The sequence below is a fragment of the Coffea arabica genome, chromosome 1c (assembly GCF_036785885.1).
Source record: "Coffea arabica cultivar ET-39 chromosome 1c, Coffea Arabica ET-39 HiFi, whole genome shotgun sequence".
In the NCBI taxonomy this organism is placed as follows: Eukaryota; Viridiplantae; Streptophyta; class Magnoliopsida; order Gentianales; family Rubiaceae; genus Coffea; species Coffea arabica.
Genome location: NC_092310.1, coordinates 52,730,439 through 52,751,176, shown reverse-complemented (window position 1 = coordinate 52,751,176; position 20,738 = coordinate 52,730,439). Strand labels below are relative to the sequence as shown.

The 20,738-nt window shown below is 36.0% G+C and overlaps 2 protein-coding genes across 6 annotated transcripts; one reads left to right on the top strand and one right to left on the bottom strand.

Moving 5' to 3' along the window:
- Positions 1 to 353: 353 nt before the first annotated feature.
- On the bottom strand, positions 354 to 2,144 carry LOC113727861 (NAC domain-containing protein JA2-like). Its single transcript, XM_027252245.2, has 3 exons — positions 1,831 to 2,144; positions 1,443 to 1,726; positions 354 to 1,116 (listed from the first exon to the last, which is right to left on the bottom strand). The coding sequence occupies exons 1-3, from the start codon at positions 2,078 to 2,080 to the stop codon at positions 535 to 537; spliced, it is 1,116 nt and encodes a 371-aa protein (XP_027108046.1). The 5' UTR covers positions 2,081 to 2,144; the 3' UTR covers positions 354 to 534.
- Positions 2,145 to 15,862: 13,718 nt separating this feature from the next.
- LOC113727841 (protein indeterminate-domain 13) lies at positions 15,863 to 18,818 on the top strand. 5 transcript variants are annotated; one of them, XM_027252228.2, is made up of 4 exons: positions 15,863 to 16,152; positions 16,274 to 16,578; positions 16,682 to 17,081; positions 17,304 to 18,818. In XM_027252228.2, exons 2-4 carry the CDS (start codon positions 16,431 to 16,433, stop codon positions 18,325 to 18,327), a joined length of 1,572 nt encoding a protein of 523 aa, XP_027108029.1. In that variant the 5' UTR covers positions 15,863 to 16,152; positions 16,274 to 16,430; the 3' UTR covers positions 18,328 to 18,818. The 5 variants fall into 5 exon arrangements, with proteins under 5 accessions (XP_027108029.1, XP_027108012.1, XP_071933279.1 ...); XM_027252211.2 differs by having other exon boundaries at positions 16,270 to 16,578; XM_072077178.1 differs by having other exon boundaries at positions 15,863 to 16,185.
- Positions 18,819 to 20,738: the final 1,920 nt, after the last annotated feature.

Sequence of the window (20,738 nt, the reverse complement as noted above, 5' to 3'; positions counted from 1 at the left end):
ACTTTAGGGTCACATATATAGCTGATAGGAAGCGCTGCGTCACTCCACATCAGTAAACTCCTCAATTATTTACTTTCTACATTGTTCTTCCATTTCATATTCAGAGCTACCAATAGTCGTGCCCATGTATAGATCAACTTGGCTTTCAGGTTGAAATTACATTGGCAAAGCTGAGTGAAGGAAAAAGAGTTAGCAGGCTCGGCAATTAGTTGCATTTGAATGTACTGTGCTGAATAACTGAGTCGAGTCTACAACGTAAATGTCAAAGTTTGCAACATAATATACAACTTAAAAATGGAAATGAAAGACGCCATAGGCAAGCAAACTATAGGTTAGCAAACAGAAAAAAAAAATAATAAAAGCACACATTATTTATTAAGTTCACAAATACTAGAAAAGGGGCAATAGCATTAACGCCATCCATCGGTACACAAAGACTGATGCTTCAAGCATCATACTGACTACAGTATCATCTATGTGCTGAGAGTTTTGGCGAATTCGGTTGAAGAATGAACTTCAGAGGAAGCTTGCCATTTACGGCAGAAATTTTGCCGCAAATGCAGACACATCAAGCTCCTGTAAAGTCATCATAGCACTAGATAAATTGAGCTTGAACATATCTCCATGAGATTGTTGTTGATTATAGAAGCTTGCACCATTCACATTACCAGCTAGGAAAAACTCATTCTTGTTCAGATTAGTCATGGCTTTCTCGGATGGAGGTATGTTCCCATATCCAATTTCTTCAATAGGTTTTCCCTGCTGATTCAAAGAACTTGGAAAGAAAGAATTTGTCACTTGATTCTCCTCGATTGTTCCATGTTCATATACTGTCTTGCAGTTCTGGGAAATGTTGCTGCTGCAAGAGGTTGCTCTTGTATTTGTCTCAAAACGAGGCAAATCTTGAGTAGCAAGCAGTTTTGCCAACAGGTGACAATCTTTTGATAGGAAATAGCTCGAGCAGATATCTAAGGCGTTTTTTGCTGCGTATGCTGAGTGGAGTTCCTTGAGGTTTGGGGTGTCCTCCGTCACCTTGATGGGACTATGAGGAACTTCCCATGAATTCTTTGACATGTTGCCTTTTTGTCTAATCCGGCATAGGACCCAGTCATCCAACTGCATAAGAGATGGGCCAAAATTTAGCCACAGTTGATTTCATTGATGAAAATGATCCTCTTGTATGTATCCAAAGTTGTTTAAAATTGAAACATAAACTATTGTGTCCAACCGCGTTTCAGGGCTTAAAAGGGAGAAGGCTATACTTTTACAAAACTAAAATAGTAAACAAACCCTATAGTTTTCTGGCTCTTGGCGTTGCTTCTACAATAATTGTCGCCTTTTTCATGAATCATGATATGGAGAACACAGTTATCGTCTAGTTCTCATGCATTAACAATAGGCAATATGAATGAGCAGATCAATGTGTTTAGCCAATTACTTACCCTCATGGACCCTGTAGACCTTGATGGCCTTTTATGGGTGTCAGGAAGTCGGTACTCGATCATGATCCAGTCCGTCTTGACTCCGTTCGGAGGTTTTCCGATGTAGAAGACAAGAGCTTTCTTGACTCCTATTCTTGCTCCAGAGCAACTGAGAATAGGTTTGTCAGTTCCGGTAGCCTTCCAATATCCTGAAGCTGCCGTCCTGTTAGGCCGTGCACCATTTGGGTACTTCCGGTCCCTCGGGCTGAAGAAGTACCATTCTTCCTCTCCAAACAATGCCTTCTCTGTTCATTCCAAATATAAAAGTGAGTCACAATCACTCAATAAAACTACTAAATGGACATAAATTTTACAAATACATAACAAGTAGATAAGTTGGAGAACAAACTTGGCAAGTCCCAAGGATTATAGCTATAAAGCTCGATTTCACCTACAACAGCAGCTGGCAGTGGACGAGAATTCACTTTGTTGTGGAGATAATAAACGATGAGCTCTTCGTCAGAAGGATAGAATCTGACTCCGGGAGGAAACTGGAAGCTAGAAATGGGTTGTGTCTCCATTGGAACAAGTCCCTGGATCCTATTCGCCTGGTGATCAGCAGGCTGGCTACAAAGTACAAAGAGTGGTGAAGTGTACATGTGTGTGTGTGTGTGTGTATATCCCCTGGAGAAACTTTCTATCTATGTTGTGGCAACAATTCTAAGCTTTATAACGCGTAGTACATAAGTTCATGCAGATGGGGACGTTCCTTTTTAAACAGGAAGCGACGAGAGGGATATACAGGAGCATCCAAGATTTGTAGGAATATATACAAGTCGGACCAATACAACCAGCTTTTGTTTCTTTGCATTTGTTATTGGGATCATGCTTCATGCGCAGCAACGTGTGAACATGCTAATTTTTATTTTGTTTTACGAAAATAAGGTTGAAACAAACCTTGTGATATGGAAAATTAGAGACTACTTTTAGGTATTGGTTTTTCTCTATTTATCATTATTCTATCTCCTTGTCTCTAGTTCTCTATATTTTGAGGATTTTCAATCCCTAATTTTTAGACATTTTCTCTAATCTTTAAAATCCCAAACGTTACCGAGAAATTGAATTAAATGTCACTGATACTACTATAGAAAAATCACTTTTAATTAAATTGAATTCGTTGCATTAGCTTTCTCCTAATCCATTTAAACATTCCTACTGTACCATTTATCTTCCTGGAAGCATGTAGTCATTAATGAACTCATTGAAATTGTTAATGACTAGAGGTTAGAATGTTGGTTTGGAATCATAGAGAGTTGTAAATATAGTTGTTAAATGACTTATTGAGATTGTTTACCATGATGGGTTAGAATGTAGATTTTCAAAATTGTTAAAGGACTCATTGAAGTTTTTACTATGAGGGTTTAGAATGTAGGTTTTTAAACCATAGAGAGTTAATAATAAAAAATTTATTGAGATTATTTATTAAACCATAGAGAGTTAATAATAAAAAATTTATTGAGATTATTTATTACGAGAGCTAGAATGTTATTTTTCGAGCTATGGAGGGTTAAATTGAACATTTAGCAAATCACAATAGGCTTTTTGGCATTTAATCCTATTGTTTATAAAGCGCACTTATGACATTTCACACGCAACGGTCGGCTTACACAAAATTTTTCCTCGTATGGATAAGTAGGCTCAGGTATTACAATTTATTTCATGTGAACTCAAATTGAAATATAAAATTAAAATAATATTGACTCGTATATCAATGCTAAAATACATATATAGTACGGGAGTCTCTTTTTTTTTTTTCTTCTTTTTGAGCGCATTATGCCAGAATTTGATATGGAATATACCAGAAGTTGCACTCTCCCTAAAAACTCTTCTTTTTTAATCTATTTTAATAAACAGTTTAAGTTTCATGATCAAGTAATAAAACTTACATCTTAATTGTGTTTGGATAGTAAATTATTGTATCATAAAACTGTTGGAATCCTCCATCTATGCCACTATTTAGTGCCAAATCCAGTGCCAATCTCACTTATCACGTGATGATAGAAGAAATTTAAATAAATAACACATGACAAATTAAATAAACAGGACACTTGACATAAATATAGAAGTGACATTGAATTATCACTGGAAAAGTGGCACTGAGGATCCTGTGGACTTTTAATGTGAATATTATGTCGTCATAGAGTTTGGGCCCCTCATATATATTTTTTATTCAATAATTGGAAATTTTCTTTGCAACTAACTCGGTTTTAAGCATGTTTGGCCACCACAGCTTCCTTTTGTTTGGCAAGTAGCTAGAGGGATCAAATTTCTCAGCTTGTACTTAATTCAGAAGGCTATTAATTGTGTCAACACCAATAAAGAAAATATAGAATTCACCAAGACTGGCTAAAATGACATTCGATCTAAATAAATTTTCGAGTGAAATGTAATCAGAGCACTATTAAGGGAATTAAGGAACGTGGTCTCGAAATGGTTATCTAACGTTAATCTTTTGATTAAGGACATTGATATTGTGTGTGTGTGTGTGTATATATATATATATACATGAATGTAAATGTAGCTAGAACGCAACAAAGAAGTTTTGTTTCGATTTTGTGGTCAATTTTTTTTTATATAGATTGGAATCAGGAGGACGAATTTAAAGAACATACTTCTACTGTTGAACAGAAGCAGTGAGCCCTATGAACAATTCTTATGCGAATTGAATAATTTTCTGTAAGTTCTATAGCCAACTAATAAATTCTTGAAGTTTTCATAAAGAAAGTACAATGTTTGACAAGATCCAGCATGGCTTTTGTACCAAACAATCATCGTCATGTCGTAGCTAATCATGACTATGTGGAGCATTTCAGTCAAATATGCCTTGCAAATAATGCAGGGAGATGTTCAATCAATCTTGATATTCCCTTTTCTTATATATCAGAGGAGAATTTTTGTTTTGGTTTTTTTTTTTGGGATGCGGGGGGGGGGGGGGGGGGGGTGGGGGGGGAGGGGGTGTTGGAGCATCGGTATTTTCATAATAGTCTAAATTTTCCCAATAAAATTCCACATATTGCATGGCCTTTGGATCAGGAAAGAACAGGTGTTGGAAGAGCAGACACGAGAGACTCTGTAGAGCTCTCTCCCAGCTCCCTCCAGTCATTCATGCACGCAGAGGAAAGATTATATGCTGTTAAACAATAGATCGTAAATTAAAATTTACAAGAATAGATTTTATGCGTCCACAACCATTTGCTAAAGTACCCCGCTCCTCCCCCCCCCCCCCCCCCCCCCCCCCCCCCAAAAAAAAAATCGCCTAAGGGGTTGTGAAGTTCTTGTAAGGGGAATACATGGTTAGCAAAAACAAGAGGGGAAAAAGGAAAAAAAGAAAAAGCTGAAAACCTAATGTCTAATCTAGCCTCAACATTGACTCATCGAGAACTCAGGAAAATGGCACAAATTATGAATTTTTCATAACCAATAATTCATCATTTACTAATCATAGGAATTTTCCTTCGGAAAAGGCTTATAAGATTAGATTTCCTAAGTCTTTAAGACAAGCACATTAAAATTAAATATTGTTCAACCAACAAGTAAAACAGATAGAGAAAAAAGCTTGTGGCTAAATTCACGATCCTGAAAATTATTTGTCAAAATTTATTTGTTTACATCATCATTACAATTTCCAACACACATTTTTATCTTTCCAATTACCTTTTTATCTCACATATATCACATCACAAAAAGTGTTACAGTAAAAATATCTCAAATAATTTACAATCGAAACAAAGCCTAGAATTCCTAGATTCTAATCTCTTTCCATTTTTTAAATCCCACCACCCCTTCCCTACTGAAAAAAAAAAAGAAGCTTGTAAAATTGACTATATTTTTCCCTGTTTTCTTGTCCAATATCTTGGTGAGAGATCAAGGATAAGTCCAAACACTATATCAATCCATTTTTTCATTTTTTGTCAAAACTATATGAATCCATATTTGTCGCACACGATTTCATTCATTATTTATTGCCATGCAAACGTTGTTCCAGTTGCCATATTACACGCTATAGATCGGCATAGGAACTATATCCGGACCCAAATGTTTTGATCAATTACTTTTTTTTTTATATATAAAAAATCATTATCTAAAAATTTTGAGTATGACAATCTAACCAATCCCGGACCGACAGTATTAACCTGGAATCAGCCTGTAAATGATACTTCAAGTCAAGAAGGAATTATCCATAAGAGACATTGTTGGCCTGGTAATCAATCTTCATCGTAAAGTACAACCGATTTTATCCATGATAGGATTTGTTTTCTATTCAAGGCTTAAAAAATCCAATATTGAACCTTGTTATAATCGCTCTAATTATGACATTTTCTTTTTCTTTTGTGGTGAAAGAGATTACATATCCAAGGGAGGATATGATTTCGCTATATGGATAAAAAACCGTATCTATTATGTCTCTAATAAATTCCATTGTCATGTTGAATAACTTATCCGCCAATAGGTCTCGATGGACTGTTAGCTAATAAATCAATGGCCTTGCTAATAGGTGCCTATGGAAATTTCTTACTCCTAATAATTAAAGATGTTTGCTGTTAATTTTTTTATTAAGGGTCCGTTTGATTCAATGCAAAATATTTTCAACGGAAAATGTCTTCCATGAAAAATTTTATCGAGAAAAATAATTACCTTCTCTATGTTTTTTCTTATATTTGGGAGTAGATGGAGACTACAAATCTTTAGTAGGCTATTGCACAAGTGGTGAGTTTTGCTCTGAATCTTAAGGTTAGTGGAGAAGCATGAATGGATGGATAGTCTTATGACTTACACCTGGACATGAAAAATAACTTCAGTTCATTTAGATGGGAAGTCATTTTACACCATTTGATGTAAAATATTTTCCGTAGGAAAAAATTTTCCCAAAGCAATAACCCAACCAAACAATAGAAAATTAGAAAAACATTTTCTGGAAAATATTTTCCTTCCAAACAAACAGACTCTAAGTGAAATTGATTTTCACAAGTATCTACAAAATAAAATAAGCAATAAATGTTGACGAGTGCATTAAATATAATTTAAATTTGAATGACCTTACAAGTACTCATCAAATACCCATTAGAAAAATCCAATTTCAGTTGAGAAATTCACTCTAGGTTCTAGAACATGCCAAGAGACAACCACACAGACCAAAAGTCATCAAATGAGAAAGATCCTACTGGATAAAATTGAATCTAGAGAATACCGGAGCATGATTATCCAGCAAACCAATCACAAAGTGCCATTCATTATCAATTTACCATCACCAAGCAAGCAAGTGGATAATTTTGTCGGATTTAACCCTATTTGATAACTCAATTCAGCACTTAAATTTAGTGGATTCAAATCTTAATATGTTCAAACACGTTTGATAGCCAAAATAGAGCATCTTAATTAGTGATACTGAATTTTCTAAACAAAATTTGTTCTAAAAAATAAGTGATAAGTTATTCATTTATCACTTAATATGATGTTCAGTTAAATGTATCAGTGTTTTAACAATTTAGCAGTGTAACAGACTTAGATTTCATTTTTATCAAATGCATCCTTAGTAATATAATGATAACCTTAGTTATATTAATACTCCTGTTGGATCTTACCCAAAACAAAAAATGGTGTGATGACAAAATAAAGAGTAAATGATAAGGAGAGTTGGTGCAGTGATAGCTGCCTTGCTCAGTTAAGTATTTAAAAATGGGGCAGTAATTTTCTCCGGCGACATGAGCTTGGGTTTTGACCGCACTTCGGGGAGCATCAACTGTGACTGCTCGTCGGATTCGGGACAATTAAACAGTCATGGGGGAAGCTGGGGAAGGGCACTTTTATCCTGCAGGAGGAAACTTGCAGGTAACTGTAAGTAGCAGTCAAAAGTGAAAACCCGTCAATTGATGGACTTCCCCAAAGGACAATCATAAAGATCATAAATAGATTCTACAAACCGCCTTAAATCCACTTAACAATCACATAATCAATAATAGTATCTACCAATGCCTAAGGGCCAGTTTCCTTTGTCTCTTTCTTATGAGGTCGTAGTTCATTAGATTTGAAGAGGATTTTGATTTGAAAAGCAATAATAATGTTGGGTTAATTGTAATTTTTGCATCTTGATCATCATTATTAATTTAAAGCACCTAATTGAATTATACTACGTATATGAAGTTCATTGCCCAGATGGGGTATAGAAGTCAGCCTATCTCATACTACAAACAACAGAATGCTTCAATAATAGAAGATGCCAAATACGATATAATATTATATGCCCTCCCCAAAAGAAACACAAAAGAGAATGATCTACAAGTGGCAAATTCTAAGTTTTTCCGTACATAAAAATACATACATATATATATATATATATTGATATGAAAATTACCCGAAAAGATTTTAAAAGAATTAAAGAAAAAAAATTCAAATTGATAACATCTTGGTGCAAACTGCAAAATGCAAATGGCGATTGGGGATTTTAGATGCCACTAAGGCTTTATAATGGCCAAAAGGGTTGCTGTTACAAACAATTTCCCAAGGATATTCACATGCAGCTCTCTAGTGTTATGTCATTCTATTTAGTACGTTGTTTGTACTGCATACATTGCTACTTGGTATTTGCTGATTTGAACTCCACAAAGACAGTAGTCCAACTGATTTCGTAACCTGATAGTTATTAGCAAATCACGTCATCGACTTTTGCATGCCGAAAAGTTAGGATATCACTAAACTAAAAAAAAAAGAATTCGCCAATGACCGGTCCTTGGTCGCACAATTGTTTTAATTGTTACTATTTTTATGGGAAATTTGTGACTTGTTCCTTTGTTTGACAGGTTTGATCCACCAATATGGGCACAATTGATTTGCCCGTTCAAAATTTCTAAATATGTTTGTAATGTTATTCTTGTCAATAAACTAAAGCTTTCATAAAATAACCTGCAGAAACAATTCCCCTTTTTGTCTTTTTGCTTTTTTTGCAAAGATACAAAATAAGACTGGTTCAAGCTGAAAGAAAATGCATAAGCACAATGAGAGCAATAGGGCAATTTTAATGATCAATTTGACTTTCTAAGGGTATGTAGACCCTAAAACTGTTTGTTCTCCCCGTTTCTGATGGGTTTCTTTACTAACGTCCCAAGCTCGGAAGTCTCAAATAAATTAAAATGATTGTGGTTTCCAATAAATTCACCATTCAAGTTATTCGGATTTAAATTGAGTTTATGAGGCATGAAAGATTGACCGTGAATTGTTGCTTCTTGCAATTATATGCTACAGATTTTTCTGCCCTAATGGCAATTATATTCGCCGGCATCTCATGCATGGGTTGGACTTCATTCCAATGGCTGGAACTGTCCAATACAAAGACCTGCTGGACCTTTGTCTTCTCTGTTCATCTTCTGTATATCATAATTGGGCTTCGTTTGAAGAAGGAAATCTCCATCCCCACCCACAAAACATCCTTTCAGGACTTTCCTATCCGCAATTTCTTTCTCAACTGTTTTTCGAAACTACGAGGACAGCAGCAGCAATCATTTACAAAAAAAAAAAAAAAAAGATGAAGGGGAATTGCAGTCCTCTGAGAAAGTTGTAAATACATTTTTCTCCAATTCCGAACGATGTTGTTTTTGAACCACGCTTTTTGTTTTCAAGTATTTACTAGTACCAGTCCGTCAATTCGGGGCAAATGTGACCGCTTCTCCTCTCTAAAAGTAAAAGTAAAAGTAAAAGCGTGTGTTCAGAACTTGCTGCTGGTTTAACCACGGTGAATGGGCAGCCCGCCCTACGCTGAAGAAATGTCCTTGGAAAAGCCCACCACAAACTGCATGAAATGTAAAACCCATCAGGTTTTTTTCCAGTCAATTCATATACCATATGCATGCATCAGGTTTTACGTTTGCATTATTATTATTCAAAACCAACTTATTCTTGCTTCCTCTCTCTTGTACTAACTTGTAAGGTTTGGAATGACCCCTTCAATTATGAAGAAAAAAAAAAGTTTTCTTGCTTCCTTTTTTTTTCAAAAATTTTTATTCTCCCACCACGTCGCTCCATAGTCTTTCCACCCTAAATTGTGAGGCACAAAATTCAAGATTCGAATCCTGAACTTGATGATAGCCATAGGAGGAGAAGGTTTTCTTGCTTCCCAAAAGTACGTAATTCGGACTCGTAAATTTCCTTGAATCAATTCAAATAAGCATCTTACCAAAAAAAATTGTTTTTTTCAAATAGCAGAAAAAAGTTATATATGAGAGGGCGTTTTTTGTGTTTTTTTTTTTTTTTGGTGGGGCGGCGGTGACTACCGTCTCAATATTATGAAATTCCTTAGAGCCCCACAAATTAAGATTTGTGCAAAAATTTTAATTATAAAATTCTGTTATCAACCCCTTGAAGTTTGAAAATATTCCATCTCGCCATGCCCTGCTTTCATTTCCAAGGAAATTTTAATATCTACTCTTAAAAGAATTTCTAATGGAATTTAAAAAATACGTTCTGACATGGCTTATTCCTTTGAATTAGTCAAAAATTGCCGTAAGAAGCCGAATATCGTCGTTCCTTCCTATCGTAAAGAAACCCATCTCCCATAGGGTACCATAAGCTGGTGCATGAGTAAACATGGGAAGTTGCATGTGAAGATCTTCTGATTTCATTTGTTAAATCTACCAAACAATTCAAACCTTAAAAAAAAAAAAAAAGAAAGAAAACTATGCCAAACAAGAATTCTAAAATAATTCCCGTGTTTTCCGCAAATTTTCCAATTCTCTAGTTAGAAAGAGAAGAGGAATAAACACATAAATTACTCTCCCCCATAAAATTCAGGCTTGGCGTCAAGAAACATTCTGGACTAGGCAGTTGATATTTGAGTAGGTGAGTTTGATGTGGGGTTTGGTGTCTTCAACACTTTGCATTCTTCAGAGATCGAGGGAATTAAGAAAGCATCCCAATGGTTGTTCAAAAGAGTATAATCCGACTGCTTCATGCCAAAAGTGGTTGAGCTTTTATACCATCCTCCTTATATTTTATTGATGCAAGTGAGTGAATTGATGGAGGCATCTGCTGGTTATATATATATATATAGTTTCATGTGTCAAATGCAATAACTACTCTACATTAATCTATAACCATTTGTTATCTCTTGCTCATTCACGTAATCGTATTTTATTATAGAAATAAATTTTAACTTAGGGTCTATTTCGTTAAGATATATTTCAAGCGTCATATTTTTTTGAAATGTAAGATTAATTAAAGAAAGTAAATAAATACAAGGGAGGGTAGGTAAAATTAAATAGAGAAATTATATAAATGCAATGAAAGATAATAATTGTTATTATGTATATGTGCATGATAGATTAAGTGAATGTTAGATATATTAACGACTGCACTGCATAATTGGCATCCATTAGAAAAATTATTCAACTTATCGTTTTAATACGTGCATTTACCGTTTATGCATCTCCTATATTTAAACACTTTTTGAATTAATTGTACTTTTTTTTAAAAAAAATTATCACCTAAAAAACCTCTTAACATTATTAGACATTCGTTAGCCAAACCATTTATTATATTCATGACCTTTGAGGTAATCTTGAACCCCTACCTTAATCAAGCTTAATCAAAGCTTACTTGCTTTTTTTTATGAAACAAAAAAAAAAAAAAAAAAGCTTACGTGGGAATACTCTCCAAACTTGCATGCATGGGAAACGGTAATAACCAAGAATATTTTGTTTAGTAATTGTTATTGCCTGATTCAAGACTAATGGTCTCGTGAAACAGTTATGCTTATTGCTAGAAATTATATTCATCTTGCTTGATGAAATTTCTTTGCATAAAGCCGGCCCTTACCGAAACCATGCAGTGAATTTACTAATCGTTGGAGACATACAAGGTAAATGTCCCCGAAAAATTGTGTGATATCTCTCAAGCATAAGTTATATATCCTCTTCCTTCAAACATAGAACTTTGAGCATTAACCATATTATGACGAAGATGCAAATAATTCGGAAAACCATTGATGACTGTTCCGCGTCCATTACCAAATTTGGCAACAAAAACATGTAAACAGCAAAAGAAAATTTGAAAAAAGAAATTGTTAATTTGGTGCAATCCAAATAACCTTTATCTGCGCTCTCTAATTTCATGAGATAAAGCTTGTCCAAGAAAAGAGAAAGCGTTCTAGAAGCGTAGAACTATCCAAGAATGCACACATATTATAGTTTTGAGCAATTTATAGACTGTTTTCTGGATCGAGTAACTAGATAATGCCATGGCGCCACACCGGCTCTCTACCGTGTTTATTATTGCTATCACACTCTTTATCTACAACATCAGCAGATAAGAATATTCTTTGTCCCTTGTTTTTTTCTGTTCTTGAGAAGTTTCCCTGTATTGTAGTCATCTGCCCAAAAGTGATGGCAGATGAGAGCCAGCTTCCGCAAAGCTGATGAAGTTTCCCCTCAATCATAAAAATCTCTTGTTGTTAGACAAATCTAATTGCTGGATTCCTGTTCCTTTTTGGCAGTTCCACAAAACGTACGTTTTGGCTCGTGACCTTCTTTTTGTGACGCTCAGGCACTCATCGCCCCGCCCTGGCCAATGCATCATTTCTCCCCTCAGTAAGTACAGTGCTTTCGTACTCCTCCAATGCAGCTTTCAACCATTAATTTGGGGGGGGGGGGGGGGGAATGATGAGATTTATATATCTTGTGGCATTTGGTATATGTTTTGAAGATCGAATGGTTAAAACAACTGTAATCTGCAAGACCCAATTTAACTGATGCGGCGATTGATTAAATTAATCAGATAACTAACTGTGAAGTACGTGATTTCACTTTCAACAATTTTCTTTCGCCTTCTCTGATCTTATAAGTCTTGAAATCCCTTCTTTTGGACCAAAAAAAATTATATGTATCGCAGCGTGGACAAATTAAATTCTGTAAATTCTGTAAAACAAAAGAAGGCAGATTTTTTCTTTTTCTTTTTTTTTTTTGGAGGAAAAAGGAAAGTGAAAAAAGACCACCTTTGTCGAAAAATTTACCCAGCCAGCAAGCAATACATCGTACGTAGAGGAACAGAAAAAAGTGAAGGAGTATCATATGTTGCAGTACTACTACTAGCCAGGTAATAAATGAACGAGTATCTATCAATTTCACGCATTAGCAAGAGGAAAGAGAAGGAGGGGGACCCTCAGGCCTCAGCCGAGAGAGGGAGGAGGGAGGAGGGAGAGATCAATCATCTGCATAGATCGGGCGGTGTCTGAAGTCTGAATCGAACAGTTCAGAAACCGAGATTCTTTCTTAACTTTCTTTTTCATTTACATATATATAATAGTAGTATAATTTTAACTCTTCAATTAGGCATCAGAATTTAGCCCAGCCCACCATCTCTCTCTCTCTCTGCGGGTGCGAAGAGTAATTTTTGGTTTCAAGAATCAAGATCTCATCGTCTCATGATCTGTTTGAGACTCTGAGAGAAGAAAAGCGAATTTTTAGAAAAGCGTGTTGGTATGTATCCGTATGTTGTTCGTGGGTGTCTCGTCCCTTGGTTGGACTGGTCGACATATCAAAGCGCTACCAGTCATCTCTTGTCTTTGTACTACTGCTCCTATTACTATTACTAGTATGCTGCTACTGTTATCCATTTCATATCCTTCTCTTTCTCTCTCTCTCTCTCTCACACACACACACATACGATACAAGTACACCCTCTCTCTCTCTCTCTCTATATATATATATATATAGTAGTATATATACGGGAGGGACTAGGAGGCATCGATCTCAATTCGAAGAAATATATTAGTTACCCTGCAAAACATGCAACTGCGTCTTCTGTCTACGGACCAATTGTATAGTAACCTAAAAGAATACGCCATACTTCTCAATCATATATGCTTAATCAATCAGCATATATACCAACTAATCTCAATCATTCATTTCAAATTTGGTAACATACAAACAATCTTGCAATCGTCCAAGCTGAAATCGTCTAGGCCCTCTTATACCCTTTTTTTTTTTTTTCTTTTTTTGATCTTGGGGAGGGTTGTAGACGATTACACTGGACCCCTTGTACCCTTTGTCTCTGAAAGATATTTAATGCAGCGGTTGCACCATGCTAATTAAAAAATTTCCATGAAAAAAAGTACTATGTTTCAAAAATTAGACAATTTAAGGTCAAACTTTAATTATCTCTGCACTCCGTATTTCTCCTCTACTCTGGATATGTGTAGATGAGCAGCAATTGCAAGAGACAGTTAATACTGAATATCACAATTTAAATGTCAGATGCTAAAATTTTGATAGGTTTTCTATGAGTGCACGCACCAAATAAGCACAGAAAAATTAAAACCGTTAAAGCTATCATTCACCCCGGGGTGATCGAAACATTTTAGCAAAAATTTAAGGAAAAAAATTTACAGAAATAATAGCACCCGATTCACTTCTTATTTGGTATCTTTTGGATATCAAATAGTGCGACTCAATTTTATATTCGAACCAAAATTGGAGAAATTGTTTAACGAGTATGTTTGGACAAGGGATCCTTTTTTGTTTGGATATTTGAAATATTATTTGGAATAAATACTGTAGCACTTTTTGTGATGTGATGTATATGAGATAAAAAGGTCGTTGGAAATATAAAAAGGTGGATTGGAAAATGTGTTTATGATGCAAGCGAAATATTATTTGAGATAATAGTGGTGCTATCCAAACACTCATGTAAAATAAAAATGATAATTTAAAAACTAAAAATACATATTTATGATGCAATCAAAAAAAATTTCTGTTTGATGCACTGATGTGCATCCTCGAATAGATGTTTACTTTGATAGAATTAACATGTACATAGTATCCGGTGATTGTTATTGCAAGCAATTGTGAATGCGTTGCACGACATTTCTGTTTGAAATGTAGTAAAATGTTCTAATTATTGGAAAGGATGGTAGTTTTACTATCACAAAAAATAAAACCAAATTTTGATTATACTTCTTCTAACTAACTAAGCCTCGTGATACTAAAATCAAATTGAGATATATTGGGTTCAAGATGGAAAATTGGATGTATACAACTTACATAATTCATCTATTTATTCAATGTTTCATAAATTAATTGTTTCATTTATAAATCAATATGATAAGATATAGCATGGTGAACTTAATCATCAATTAACATTTCACCTTGTAGGGTTGCAAACGAATCGAGCGGTTCGAGTCAAGTTCGATCAATATCGAGTTCAAACTAGCTTGAGTCGAAATTGAGGTCGAACTTGAGTTCAAAATATTAAGCTCGTTAGGCTCGCAAGCTCAAGTATATATATATAATATTTTTTATTTTTTTATTTTAAGTATATATATATATTATTTTAAGTGTGTATATATATATTTTTATTTTCTTATTTTAATAGTAAAATTACATATATATCCTTAATATTTTATTATTTATTAAGAAAAAATATTATTTTATTTATTTTTTAAAAAATAAAATAATTATTTTTATTTTTTTCCAACTCGAGCTCGAGCTTTAAATTGCCGGCTCGTCGAGCTCAAGCTCAAGTTCGAGCTTGATAAAATTTAATCGAGACTCGACTTGATTAGCCCAAAACTCGACTCGACTCGACTCGTTTGCAACCCTATTATCTTGTCATCAACCATTATTTTCTACAATGAATGTTAATTATCATAAATTATAAGAGCACACTGTAAAACTTTTATCATCAATTAATAAGGATGTAATTGAAATAATAAAAACCAGCATCACAAAAATACTTACAGGTACCAAGACTAAGTAGTACTTTTATAATGGTAATGATATCTCCCTCAGTATATGCGATGACAACATTGTGGGTCCGGTCCAGCCCACCTAATCTTCCACTGAATCCAATTCCTAGTCAGGAGCTTCACGGGACGGCACCGTATGAATACTATACTCGTACCAGTCTCACTCACTCATGTCTATCCATCATTTCACACAGTCACACAGTGCCACGGTCACTCTCTCTCTCTTCTTCTTCCCTTTCTTTTTTTTTTTTTTTTTAATTCTTGCTCAAAATGTTCACAACCCGGGTCCAAATTCAATTATGGCATAATCATTATTACCTGATGAATGGCTGTAAAGGCGTTGCACTTTTCCCTATCAAACTTTTTGAAGATCTATGTTTGATTCTACTACTCTTATCTTTTTACTCCCTTTTACCACTAGCTAGCACTCTTTTACCGTTTTTTTTGTTCGGTCAAATAGTACTCTTTTACCTTGCCATGTATCCATAATTCTTTTCTAAGCTAGTGCTAGTTAGTCATGTAGTCCAATAGAAGTAGGACAAATTCGATCTTAGTCTAAGCCATGAAAAGTATCAAAAAATATATACTATAGCTCATACTATTTGACAATATACTAAAGCTAATTCAAGTGAATTATTATTAGTATCAAAATTTTTTATTTTTTTTAACTGTGGAGACCAAGATGTCGATATGTGTTTGCATGAGGGGGGGAGAAAGAGAGAGAGAGAGAGAGAGGGAGAGTGGTCCACTCTGAGTCTATGGCTGACCGACTCCCTCTTGAGAGAAGCCGTGTAAGATAAGAAATGAAAGAGAAAGATAGAGTGAGAAAATATTCCTTCTTTTAGCTGGCTGTTGTTCATGGTTATATGGTTTTTTCTGCTAAGGTTCAAACAAAGGCGAAGAAGATCTGTGCAAGTATTAGTAGCAGTGAAGACTGAAGAGGTGGATAATTGTACTGATATGCAACTGAGTTTTGTATGTTATGTGGGTTTTTCTTTGTTTTCAGGGAAAGTTTTGATTTAGCTATTTTCAGCAAATCCTTTTGTTTTTTCTGTGTAGGCAGGCGAGAGCAGCCAGTTGGTTTTGTAGTGCATATATATTTGCCGCGGCACCTTTTGAGTTTGTTCTTTTAGCTACATCATCAGCTCAGCTGCTGCTGCTGCAGCTGCTCTTAACTCTTTCTTGCTATATAGCTTGCTCTCTCTCTTTTCTACTTCAAGATGATGTCTGATGAAGGGCTTGCTTCTTCACTAAGAGGGTTCATTCAAGATCCTAATCCAAATCTTCCAAACCCTAATCCTAACAATTCCAACCCTAACCCTAATTCAAACACTGCTAAAAGGAAGAGAAATCTTCCGGGAACTCCAGGCAAGCTAGCTTATTTCCATAGCCTTATGAATTTTTTTCCTTTTTATCTGTAAGTACATATTTGTTCGTGTGTTATTGAATAAAAAAACTGTGGATTTTTTAGCAGATCCAGATGCAGAAGTGGTAGCACTCTCACCAAAGTCTTTGATGGCTACAAATCGGTTCATATGCGAAATATGCAACAAGGGTTTTCAGAGAGACCAGAATTTGCAGCTGCACAGGAGAGGTCACAATCTTCCTTGGAAGCTGAAGCAAAGAACCAACAAAGAAGTCAAGAAGAAAGTGTATATCTGTCCGGAGAAGACTTGTGTTCACCATGACCCGTCCAGAGCTCTGGGAGACCTCACCGGCATCAAGAAACATTTCAGCAGAAAACATGGCGAGAAGAAATGGAAGTGCGAAAAATGTTCCAAGAAATATGCGGTCCAATCGGATTGGAAAGCTCATAGTAAGATTTGCGGGACTAGAGAGTATAAATGCGACTGCGGAACACTCTTCTCCAGGTATGCATGCTAAACCCTTTTAACTGAAAATTCCATCATAGAAGTTCAATTTAATGCGAATCATGTGTAGCGTACGTAGTATCTATGTTCTATACATGATTTGTTTGGTTAAGGAATTTATTGATTCATGGTCAACGGCGTTGAGCTTTTATTATCGCCTGAGTACGCATATTAGTAATAGCTAGTCAAGTTCTTGAGTTCGAATTCGGTTATGTTTAACAGAAAAGACAGCTTTATCACCCATCGAGCTTTCTGTGATGCATTGGCTGAAGAAAGTGCAAGGTTTGCTCCAATTCCATCCGCGAATCTTAATTTCAGAAATGAATTGTTTAATGGGGGTCTAAGCAGTCTTCAACCAGCCGGAAATCCACAATTTTCTAATAGTATTGCTGGACTAGACCCTGCCACGGGCCAGCTTAATCTGAATGGTCAGAAACCTAGGCTGCCATTGTGGTTGGATAATGCAAATACTCAGCTCAATAATCCTATTGGAAATCATCCAGGTAATTCTAATGCTTTCTTGGCGTCAAGCTCAACAAGCCTGCCTGAACTGGTCCAAATGACTCCGACGAATATGCTGGGATTGTCTTCACAGAATCAATGGTTCAATATCGGTGGGAATGCTTCGTCATCCGGTCTGCCCCGAGTACTAAAGGAGGAAGAGGAGAACAGAGGAAATTTGTCAGACCACATTAGTTCACTGTACTACAACAATGGCCAAAATAGTAGCCAGCATGAAACAGCACCGGCTCACATGTCAGCAACTGCACTGTTGCAAAAAGCAGCTCAAATGGGATCAACAAGAAGCAATTCAGCTATCTTTGGAACAGGCTTTGGCCTCATGAGCTCATCTTTGTCTAGTCTTTCAAATTTCAATTCTTTGAACCAAAGCAGAAATGAGCTGCAGAATTTCGGCCAAGCGGAAAACTTGAATGGGCTAATGACTTCGACATCCCAATCGACTATAACTACAAATCAAGGAGATGGATTGCTGCTAGGAAACATGAGCTCAAGCAATAATTTAGTTGGCAATTTGAGACATCCATCGGCGCCTCCAACAATAATGCCTGGCAGTACTGATAGAGGGGGCAGCCAAAGTAAATCAAGTGGAAATGAAGCTGAAGGCGGATTAACTAGAGATTTTCTTGGAGTAGGAGGGAATGAAAGCAGGCCCTTTTTGCAACAAAATGAATTAGTCAAGTTTGCTTCATCAATGAGTTCAGCCATGGATTTTGGAAACCAATGAGGTTCAAAAATTTCCTTCGATGCTGAACGGGAAAAGGACCATTCCATAATTCGAAAAGGAAAGAAAGAGAGAGAGAAGAGGGGATCTTGTGAATTGTCAGAGAAGGAGAGGAGGATTAGGGGGGGAGGGAGGGGGCCACTGACTATGGGAAGGGACTTGACAAAATAGAGACTTGGCAATCAAAAGGCAGGCCATGGGTTAGATGACTGCATCCACAGAGACAATTTCTCTACTTCTACTTCTACCCTGCGAAGGGGGAGCTTTATATTGGACCACTTTTGGTGAGTCCGTGAAAAAGTCCTTTTTGGGTCACTCCTACAAACAGCCTAAACTAGGGCAATGTATTGGAGTTTGAATTTGTATTTCTTGGTTGGACCATGGATTGTGGTGATGGACCTTTGGCTGAGAGAAGAAAATGTGTGTATTTTACTGAAAGTTCTTGTGATAATGAGGGTTTGCCAACAATATGGTAACCGTCCCACTTTCTTAAACTCTTTTTTGTAGTTTGCTTTCGTTTTTCTTGCACTCTCTCAAGTTTAGTTTTTGACTCTTTGGTTAGTCCCTCTCTTTTCGACTTTTGCCTCAAATCAATTGTGGAATTATTAGAGAAGTGACTAGGTGATGACCTTTTTAGGATAGGAAACTACGGGCTAGGCCACATATATCGTACCTTTCTGTCACGGATCTCTCTCTCTCTCTTTGGTTAACTTTTGGTTGGCTGCTAATTGGTGCTTGTTGAGAATTCATCAAACTGTTTCAATTGAACTCTAGCTTTCTCCTATGTGGAACTTGGGTGGCATAATCCTGGTTAATTCGATCTTGTAACAATTCTATTTTCTTTAAAAGAGACGAGATACTTTTCCTTTTCCGTTTCTTCTTTTGTTTGGTTATTTTTTGAGCTGAACCCGGTCGCACACTAGTTGAAATGCTTGTGATTTAGATTATACAAGGGAAAAAGAGAATGAACCACACAATAATATACGTAGAAAGAAGACATCAATCACTGTTGTGTCTCTCAAATCAAGAACTAAAGAGTCGTTGATTCATTTATGGACTCAAGAGTCAAGACCATATATTCATTTGTTTGTTACAATTTTGCATTCGCGCTTGAACAGTAAAATCATGGAAATACAAATTACAACGAAGAGGACTTCGCATCAATTACATTTTCTTTTTTTGGGTGAACGAGAACGGAATCTTGACAGCCAAAATGACGGTATTAATGCAAGGCATGTAATCCTCAGAGATAAATCTGTTTGCTTATATTTTTTTTCCTCGGAGATAAATCTGTTTGCATATATTAACCTAGGAGTTACAGCAGATGAGATCTTGATTCCAATTTAGGATTCAAATGAAACTCATCACACACAGAAAACGTGTCAGCATTTTCTGCTTCTGTCTCAACACAACATGTCGACACACACTACTTGTCTTTACCCTTGGCTGCATGCAAACAATGATGTCCCCATCTTTTGTTCCAATCTCTTTCCGATGCTCTCTAGCTCTAGCTTCAGCCCAAGACACACACACACACACACACACATATATATATATATGGCTTGAAACGGCTTCAATTATTTTAGTCCAAATCTCCCTTTCAACAAAATTAGCAGGTAATCTTTCAAATCTTTCATATATATAAAACGCCAAGTTAGAATAAAGTAATCCCCTGAAGACTATATAAAGGAGGGTTTAAGCCCAATTAATAGTGCAATGAGCTGAGAATCTCTTGAGATGTGTCTAGCAGCCGTATATAGAAGCATTTTGGAAGTTTATGGTAAGTTGGTTTAAGGTATGTGCTAATGTTAAACAAGGTATAGATAGAGAGTACCATAAAAGGAGATGGATGTTCGTTCAAGCCGTTTGTTAGGTAGGCGTCAGTCCCGTTAATTTCTTAACTCCAATTTCTTATGCAATCTTAGCATACCGCCGCTATATATAGCGACGTATAAAGATTCGTGCATGAACCGGTTGTTAAGCGTCATCAGTCCCTGTTAATTTCTTGAAGAAATCTCGGCATTCTGCCGCTATAGCGACGTAAAGAAAGGAAAAGAATCGTGCATGAACCGGCCAGTTGACCGCTGCGACCCCCTCTCAGGCCCAATCTACATGTAAAAACATAGACAGCTTAAGCCTTCAGCAGGATCCCGGATGCTGATACAGGCGGCCGGGGTGAAATTGTTTTCTTTAGATTGGCTCATTTATTTGGTGCGTTTTCTGGCGTAATATGTTGTTTAAGGCTTGTTTTGCTTTTTGAACCATGTATTCAACTCTTGGGGGTAGCTTTGATATGTTTTTAGCTGCGGCATATTCGATCTTGATTTCTACTCGCAGTAATTTTTTTTCAAAAGCGAAGGAAAACTCGAAGTGAAGTTCATCTCAAGGGCCACCTTTAATTCAACATCTTGTAC